The sequence below is a fragment of the Hypomesus nipponensis genome, chromosome 21 (genome assembly GCF_054491055.1).
Source record: "Hypomesus nipponensis isolate SF chromosome 21, ASM5449105v1, whole genome shotgun sequence".
Taxonomy (NCBI): Eukaryota; Metazoa; Chordata; class Actinopteri; order Osmeriformes; family Osmeridae; genus Hypomesus; species Hypomesus nipponensis.
In genome coordinates this window covers 108,205-118,096 of record NC_140381.1, presented here as the reverse complement: position 1 = coordinate 118,096, position 9,892 = coordinate 108,205, and the positions used below count along the sequence as shown (strand labels likewise).

Genomic DNA, 9,892 nt, shown 5'->3' with positions numbered 1-9,892 from the left:
ATGTTGTGGCCCTCCTCCCCACAGGGTTTGGGAAAAGTTAGATTTTCCAACTACGGCAGCTAGCTCCGTTACAGTAGTGGTGAAGGAGTTGGCTAAGGCGAACGCTTGCGATTGGTTATGGCAAATCAGAGTGGCTCTGGGCGGATCCAATAGTTTTAAACTTCAACAGAGGATCGTCTTCTAGGAAGTTGACGTTTGTCAATGGAGAGATCCCAGACCCTCTGTACAAATGTAATGTACGAGGGTCTGGTTAGGACCAGGCTACTCGTATTGGGGACAAACTATATAAAACCAGGAGCTGGGCGGACCAATGAAATTGCCAGGACGGGCTTTATACGATGATGGACAGATGATCAAAAGTAACGTAATCAACAACGTCACGAAAGAGCGCTTGGGTTGAATTCGTTTTCAACAAACAACATATTACGTTGCTATGATTGGTTGTAGGTCTATCCAATTGAGCGAAGAGGCATTTGTTTTACGAGTTCAGTTGAAACATGCCCCATACTCACAGCCCAACGGAGAGTTATCAGACTCATATTCTGACTAGAATTATGAGTATGACAACGTCAGGCTAGTGCAGATACGGCTAAACGTTACATAACCCTAACATAACTATATGTAACCTTAACCAATAAAACAACACTTTACAATTGAGGTATTTGTAGATAAGTGAGAAACAGTAGTTTTGAAATTAATGAGTGTTTAAAGGGGTCATTGATTGTTTTTTTTGGGTATTTCACACTGTTCCTTAAGGTCTCCGAATAGGGTATGTAACATTGGTTGGGCTGAAAATGGCCCGGGTGCTGTTCTATGCCCCCTGATGCTTCCTGTGAAATTGTCCCAGGAAAAAACGCTAGGTTTTCTCGTTTTATGGTATGCTCATTAATAAATAGATGAGCTGCGCGCTGATTGGTTGGTTTACAACAACTGAAGCTGCAGAGCAAAGACGCAACACGGCCAACAGCACTCACTGAAACACCGAAGGTGGAGACTTGAAACAAAAACGTACAAATAGATCTATTGTGTCAACACAACACGGTTTTCCACAGATTGACTAGATATCATTTGAAATTATTACGCTAGTTGTTACCACTTCTGTTGTCGAAGCAAACAGGATAGACTTAGTTGGGTAACGTTAGCACTACAGCTTAGCAAACAAACTATCGTGATTCAATTCAGCTTCACTTAGCTTTAGCTATCTTGCTGAAAAATAGATCTGGACAAACATGCATCTTGAATTGTAGATTTACATGACAACACAGGTTATTTATTTGAAGTAAGCACAGTCAGGAACATGAAATAATGTTAGCCATAATGCCAATAAACTAAATCATCACACATTCTACTGATGCTAGATACAGGCAGATACGTTAGCATTGTTAATAACTGTTAGTGACAACATCATGCTACAGCTTGCGGTTGTGATGAACACAAGGTCGGAACAGCACCTCTTTTCAGCAATAGCACTCTGGAAAGTGTCAGCGTTTCCTGTACAGCCTGATACACTGCATTGCATACACTGCTGATACGATGGTCTATTTTCAATATCCTTTAAAAACTTCCAAACTTTCTCCTTTGTATTTCCCGTGGAAGTACACAGAGCAGCGCGCAGCTAAACTAGTGTCTGAGATCCTGGGCCAGAACACCAGAGGGCTGGTCTGTATGTAAATGTTGGGCGTGACAAAGATGATGCTACATTTGTGACGTCACAAATTCAGCTTTTTCGAAACCGATCGTTTTACAGTTGCAGTTTCAAGTTGTGATATTTAGATAGGAAAGAGGTGTCAATGGACTTTGAGGTTCCCTGTATGTCCATTTTACCCACTGAACTGTCTTTATTCAACTATGACCAGGTAAAATCAGATCAATGACCAATTTTGCAAGCAATGACCCCTTTAAAAGAACATTTGTGATTAAACAGATCTTTAAATAAATGTATGTGTGTAGGACAGGGCGTGTGTGTGTATATACCCCTGGTATCAAGTTAATTTGGATTTAAGGGGACAGCCATCTGGGTCAAAATGTAGAACATAAAATCATAACAGTTCTGATTTGCAGACATTCTAGAACCCTCAGTGCTTCATCCTGGTTCTAATCTGGTGTCCACTGGTCTGGTCTTAACTAGTATGGTCTGGTCTGGTCTGGTCTGGTATGGTCTGGTCTGGTCTGGTCTGGTCTGGTCTGGTCTGGACTAGACTGGTCTGGTATGTTCTGGTCTAGACTGGTCTGCTCTTGTCAAACTACACATATAAATAACAGTAATGACCAACAGACTTGAGATTTACTTACAAAAAATGATCAAACAAAGTGTGATGTCTCTTAAAGGAGACAATGAGACAATGAGATGGACGCTTTGAAACAGGGTTTAATATCTACTAAACCTAACCATACCATGCAATACACTACCATACTGCATGCTAAACATCCATACTAAAGTTCTTCCTTGATCTCTGCTGCCTTCTGTGCTTCAATGTATTGCTTCCTCTCCTGTTCTTCCTGGACACAAACACACGTACACAGACACATGCACGCACACGCACACACACATTGTGCATTAGAGTCAAATACATCTAATACACGTAATGTGGCCTGTGTCCATGAAAGCTGCTGGTTCAGAGTTCCAACCTTGATTCTGTCTCTCCTGGCTTTCTCCATCTCTCTCTCCAGAAAGCCCCTGAGCTCCTTCAGAGTCCTCTTTCCTCTGTAGATCACCACCTGGAAAAATACACCTACTGTTACCTCTCACACACACACACTCACATACATACACATCCTCTCTCTCACACACACACACACAGACGGTGTGACCGACCCTCTCTGCGTGAAGGGCGGGGAAGAGGATCAGGGTGGGGCTTGGCTCCTGCAGAGACAGATTAATGTCATTGGATGACGTGTCGATGCGGGCGATGACCACATCGTCTCTGGACAGGAAGGCCGTACCAAGCTCCTCCCACAACTGGAAAAGAGAGCGACTCCTCTGGCTGTAGGGCAGATCTGCAACAGAGAGCATGATGAGTATGTATGTGTATGTATGTGAGTGTGTGTGTGGTAACAGTGTGTGTGCATGTGTGTATGTAAGAGTGTGTGTGTTTATGTAAGAGTGTCAGTGTCTGTGTGAGTAAGAGTGTGTGGGTGTAAGTGTGTTTGTGTATGCGTGTAATAGTGTGTGTGTTTGTGTGTCTGTGAGAGTGTGTGTATAAGTGTCTTTGTGTATGTGTGTATGTGTGTAAGAGTAAGAGTGTGTGTCCCCACAGAACAGGATGAAGACAGTCTTGTCTGGGTTGAAGGCAACTCTCTCCAGGTTAGAGCCCACCAGCTCCTTCACCAGACGCTGGTCCCAGTCAGCTGGAGCTGGCTCGCTCTGCAGGCGGGGCTACACACACACCATAAACACACACACCACATGCAGACACACATGTACACACACCACATACACACATGTTACTTGCTTGTGAGTGTAGTTGTGTGTGTGTGTATTTGTGTGTGTGTCTGTGTGTACCTTGGCCTTGCCCTCCAGGTATGACTGGCAGAAGTGTGTGATGGTGGGCGTGTCCAGCGTGTCAGAGGGGAGCTGGTAGGTCACATGGTCTGTCAGGTTGACCAATCGCAGCAGGGGAGCCTCCACGTCTCGAACACGGAAGTACTCCAACATCCTGCCATTCCTGGGCTCGTCCACATCCACCAGCACGAACAGCAGCTACACACACACATATGGTTCAGACAAATATAGTGTTAGGGTTCGTGCTTCTGTAGTTTGTGAGGTGGTACAGAAGTGAAAATGAACGGGGCTAGATTAGGGTTAGTTCCGGTTATTAGGGTTAGTTTGGAGGTTTAGGTGTGTGAGTGCAGTACCTACCTTCCCCCTGAAGGGGGCAGCAGCGGCACTGAAGGCCGCCTGGAGATGGAAGAAGTCGTCGGAGCTCTTGTTGACAAACAGGAGGGCGTGGCTTAGAACCGGAGAGGACAGGATCTGAGCTGCAGTCTGGAGGGAACATCAGCCTGTGAGATTGTGTGAGTGGTTCGGTTTAGTTAGGTTAGGGTTATCTTGTTGTTATTATCAGTGACCTATGCACTTTGTTAAGCTCTCTCTTGGAAGTCGCTTTGGATAAAAGCGCCTGCTAAATGAATACATGTAAGTGTAAATCACACCATCACTGTTCAGTCCTCCATGAGTACAGACTTTTAAGTTGGGACAACCTGATCACATTTAAGAACTGCTGTTTGGTGTTCAAAATCCGGTTTACATTTACATTTAATCATTTAGCAGATGCTCTTTAACTTGGCCCCCCCACCACTATGAAGCCTAGTCAAGTTTAGAACAGCAGCAACCAGTGCTACTCGAGGGGGAGCAAGAGGTATAAGTGGTGTCAAGTGTATAAGTGTATTTGGACAGTGGGTTTTCTCAGTCAGGTCAGCCCGGGAAGGGAACTGTGTCCCACAGAACATTAGAGAATCAACCTTGTTCAACTGCTTTAAAATAAATCTCAAAACATTGGTTGATAATCAACCAAAAATGTGATCATTAGTGGGTAAGCAGTAGAATGATGTTTTACCACTTGTTGTCATACCGATTGTTGTTTGTGTATTGGGATTTGATGTTTGATATAGTTTAACTAAATGCCTTTTTTTTTACATAATATTGTATGTATTTATAATTTTAAGATGAGATCCCTCCAAATAGAGAGTGTATGAGGGAGTGAGGTGGCTGAGCGGTGAGGGAATCGGGCTAGTAATCAGAAGGTTGCCAGTTCGATTCCCGGATGAGCCAAATTACGTTGTGTCCTTGGACAAGGCACTTCACCCTACTTGTCCCTGTACTTACTGTAAGTTGCTCTGGATAAGAGCGTCTGCTAAATGACTAAAATGTAAATAATATTCTGGCTGCACTACCTGTCTGGTCTGAGTGTGTGTAACTGTCTGGTGTGAGTGTGTGAGTGTGTGTGTGTACCTGTCTGGTCTGAGTGTGTGTACCTGTCTGGTCTGAGTGTGTGAGTGTGTGAGTGTGTGTGTGTACCTGTCTGGTCTGAGTGTGTGTGTACCTGTCCAGTGTACTCAGTGACCAGGTCCATCTGGTGAACAGTGATGAAGAGAATCAGCTCCTCTTTAGATGTCTGACTGCTCATGTCATACACCTGCTGCAACTCAGACTACACACACACGCACACCACACACATCACACACACGTACGCATACATACACACACGCAGTCAATCAGTCAATCTGATTTTGAGGTTGGAGCCATTATATTTCTACTTGTATAATGAATCATGTGACCTAGTTGTGTGACAGACCTGTTTCAACAGCAGCACCGCTTCCTGGTTGATGATGTTGTACTTCCTGTAGAAGCTCTGAGAGCTGCTGACGTAGAAGAGCAGGTCTGGCAAGTCTATTGCTGCAGCGTAGAACACCTGCACTGCCCCCTGCTGGAGATCCTGCACACAGCACACACATTAACACCTGCACTGCCCCCTGCTGGAGATCCTGCACACAGCACACACATTAACACCTGCACTGCCCCCTGCTGGAGATCCTGGACACAGCACACACATTAACACCGACACTGCCCCCTGCTGGAGATCCTGCACACAGCACACACATTAACACCTGCACTGCCCCCTGCTGGAGATCCTGCACACAGCACACACATTAACACCGACACTGCCCCCTGCTGGAGATCCTGCACACAGCACACACATTAACACCGGCACTGCCCCCTGCTGGAGATCCTGGACACAGCACACACATTAACACCGGCAGTGCCCCCTGCTGGAGATCCTGCACACAGCACACACATTAACACCTGCACAAAAGCCCACCATAACCACACACTATACACACCACACACACACAGAATAACCACACCATACACACCACACACACATCATAACCACACCATACATGCCACACACACACCATCACCATAAACACCAAACATACATCACAACCACACCATACACGCCACACACACACTATAACCACAACCTACGCACTATCACCACATACATACACACCACACACACACCATCAACACCACACACACACCATAACCACATCATAACCACACCATATACGCCACACATTTACATTTAGTCATTTAGCAGATGCTCTTATCCAGAGCCACTTACAGTAAGTACAGGGACATCCCCCCGAGGCAAGTAGGGTGGAGTGCCTTGCCTAAGGACACATCATTTTGCACGGCCAGGAATCGAAACGGCAACCTTCTGATTACTAGCCCGATTCCCTAACTGCTCAACTATCCGACTCCCCTACTCCCACACACACACTATCACCACACCATACACACCACACACAGAAGGTCCATGCCACAGCATTCATTTCTCCATTCATGAAGTGATTTTGAAGACGATAAGAATCAAGCGGCCAATCACCTTGAACAGTCCCAGGACCACAAGCCCCTCCAAATCTGTTAGACGATCTGATTGGCTAAGATCAGTGATGAGGTCAGCTGAAGGCCCCGCCCTCCTCTTTAGCCATGTCACAATGGAGGCAGCAGTCTGCAGTCCTGAACAATCACATCACAGGAGAAATGGGTGCATGAGAGAGGTTACATGACTGATTGTGTGGGATGTGTGTGTGAGTGGTGTGTAAATGTGTGTGTATGTGGTCTCCATGTTGGTGTGTGTGTGCATGTGTGTGTGTACCTGGGCAGGGTGTGACTTTGTCTCTGTCTCCTGATTGGTAGAGCCTGAGTGAGGGTGGGGCTGTGGCGTTGAGTTCACGAGCCAGCTCCTTCTCCTTGGAGACATCGACCACACCTAGCTTGACCTCTGACCTCTGCAGCTGCAGTGCTGCGGCTCGGAACTCTACTGCCACCCGCTGGCCTTCCCCTGACAGAGGAGCGACTACACACACCACACACACACCACACACACACCACACACACACCATACACACACACCACACACACCACACACACACCACACACACACCATACACACACCATACACACACACCACACACACACCACACACGCACCACACATGCACCACACACACACCACACACACACCACACACACACCACACACACACCATACACACACACCATACACACACCATACACACAGTGCTTGTGTGAGAGTGTGTGTGTGTTTGTGTGTGAGTGTGTGTGAGTGTGTGAGGGTGTGACTACTTACAAAAGTGCACCAGCAGCTGTTTGTGGTGTTTCAGAGCTTGTTTGAAGTTTCCTCTGTTCAACTGTAGAACCCCGTCCTCCCCAACGGAGCCCCCCGTCCTCTCCGAGTGTGTGTCGGAGTTTGTGTCGGAGTGTGTGTTGGAGTGTGTGTCGGAGGAGACAGACACACACACACAGATCGTCTTCCCCAACAGCAAGAACAGCAGCAGCACCTTCATGTTGAACTCAGTCTGACACTGACCTCCACAGAGGAGAGGAAACTGGGAAAGTGTGTATGGAGGTGTGTGTGTGAAGTGTGTGTGTGTGTGTGTGTGAGGTGTGTGTATGGAGGTGTGTGTGAGTGTGTTATCTCTGTAGTTTATTAACAGGCCGTTATCTCAGGTGTAGGGTTCGGCTATATCCAACACTGACCCTCTATTGTTCCACTAATTCTCCAGTCTCACCAGGTTCATGCTGGGTAACAGAACAGCCCAGGTGCATGCTGGGTAATAAAGAATGTATAATACATTACAGTACAATTCTAGAACTGTAATCACTAGCTGCATCACGGGCACGGCACTATCTATAATTTCAGTTATTAATAATTGTGGCATCACGGGCACTGTGCACTAGTGAATATAGCAACAGGAACAATGTCCGTACGACTCTATAAAGGATGCATGTCTTAAAGAATATATTGTGTCTATAAAAATGATATATTGGGCTTATTAAAGTTATATCTTATGAACTTAGAAGTTTGCTTGGGCTTAAGAATTGTGTCTCACACAGGGTCTGGGGAACAGGCTGTATTTTGTGTCTTAATCTCTCCATTCCAGAAGCAACCTTGAAACCGTGCTGAGACAGCACCCAAGCAGGTGGGATGCGTTGGCAAGAACAACTCCCTGATGCATGAGAAAGTGCAAGCCTCTTTTCATCTTTTTATCTTACTACACTGTATACTATATGCTGGGGCAGGGACAGATAGCCAGTTGGACTTCGTGAACCAACCCAAACTCTGTTGCAGGTAGAGAAACGTAGACAGCCCCAGAGCTCTGAACTTGTTGATTTCCAACTGCTGCATTAAAGCTGATAATATCAGACCTCTGCGACTCCAGACCACTCTTTCTAGAACACAGACTTGTGTCATTGAATACCATAATTAGATGTTGGAATCGACAAGACAAATTTCAGTCCTTCAGTAACAGAACAACATGCTGTGTTCAACACAAACAAACAGGGTCAGTCAAATGTAATCATCTTTATTTACAAATTCACAGCAGAAAAAATCCTGCTGACAATAACAACAACAACAACAGTAAACAACAGATAGCAGTGATATCACTTCCTGGTGTGGATGTGCAAGTGGGCATGGCAGTGATGTCACTTCCTGGTGTAGATGTAGAGGTGGGTGAGGCGGTTCACTTTACTTACCACACACAGTCTTGCTTTCATTACTTATTAGCCATATAAGGTAGATAAAGATACAGTCTGTCTTTCTCTCTGTTGCTGTAAGACCTAAATGTTCCAACTTGGGGATTTATGAAGCGTTATCTTGACCTCATCTTATCTCATGACCAGATCTTCCGTTTGGTCACTAGATGGTGCTAAAACTCAGTGAAGTGGTCTGTGAGCGAGTGTGTGAGTGTGTGAGTGTGTGTGTGTGAGTGTGTGTGTGTGTGTGTGTGTGAGTGATTGAGTGTGAGTGTGTGTGTAATGGCTAAAACTTTGCTAATTTGTTTGACCACTTCTTGGAGTTCCGGTGATGTATCTTGACGTGTGATCTACATAGAGTCCAGGAGACGTGGATTTAGTGAACTTGATTCCATTTATTTTCGCAAGCTCCATCAAAAGTAAAGTAAAGCATTAAAGCATTGTTTAGTTATAAATTCAAGGCTCTGCACGTTTCCCTGGTCACGCTTCCTGATCACGGTCAATGATGCTATGCGCAGGCCGGAACCCTCCCCTCTCCTTGGCCTGTCACACCTTTATCCTGATGCCAGTGATTGTCTGACCTATAGGAGGCACACACTCAGAAACAATTACTATTTCAGACTAATTCAAGGCATATTAAATAATTACAAATAATATAGTCACACAAACTGGAGTGTCAAGTCATATTCTTAAAATAACTCAATTGGCTCCTACAGTGTGTGTGAGAGTGTGTGTGTGTTAGAGAGTGAGTGTGTGTGAATGTGAGAGTGTGTATGTGTGTTAGAGAATGAGTGTGTGTGAGTGAGTCAGTGTGTGTTAGAGAGTGAGTGCGTGTGTACAGAGAGGGTCCTACCTGTGTGAGGTGCAGAGTTTCATCTGATGGGGTCAGATGGCTGAGCGGTTAAGGAGTCGGGCTATTAATCAGAAGGTTGTTGGTTCGATTTCTGGCTGTGCAAAATGACGTTGTGTCCTTGGGCAAGGCACTTCACCCTACTTGTCTTGTGGGGAATGTCCCTGTACTTACTGTAAGTTGCTCTGGATAAGAGTGTTTGCTAAAATAACTGCAATATATTTCCTCATTGTTGTGTCAAAGACTGAACCTGTTTTGCTCTGGATAAGGAACCTCTCTCTCCGTCCCTCCTGCCCACCCTCCCTCGCTCCCATTCCTCCCACCATCCATCCATGCCCGGTAACTATGCATGCACCATCCACATTACCTCCATCTCCATTATTTACATCCCTTAATCACAGTCTCGTCTTCCCCGGACCCCAGGCCCGGCTCTGCTACCAGCCTCCATCAGCATTAGGCTCGGCTCTGCTACCAG

At 45.8% G+C, this 9,892-nt stretch overlaps 1 protein-coding gene across 1 annotated transcript; it reads right to left on the bottom strand.

Moving 5' to 3' along the window:
- Positions 1–2,356: 2,356 nt before the first annotated feature.
- LOC146237179 (protein disulfide-isomerase) lies at positions 2,357–7,375 on the bottom strand. The gene is made up of 11 exons (XM_084685011.1): positions 7,159–7,375; positions 6,666–6,866; positions 6,393–6,526; positions 5,295–5,435; positions 5,043–5,150; positions 3,860–3,985; positions 3,503–3,700; positions 3,256–3,376; positions 2,816–2,997; positions 2,629–2,718; positions 2,357–2,499 (listed from the first exon to the last, which is right to left on the bottom strand). Exons 1-11 carry the CDS (start codon positions 7,373–7,375, stop codon positions 2,434–2,436), a joined length of 1,584 nt encoding a protein of 527 aa, XP_084541137.1. The 3' UTR covers positions 2,357–2,433.
- Between the last annotated feature and the right edge of the window lie 2,517 nt (positions 7,376–9,892).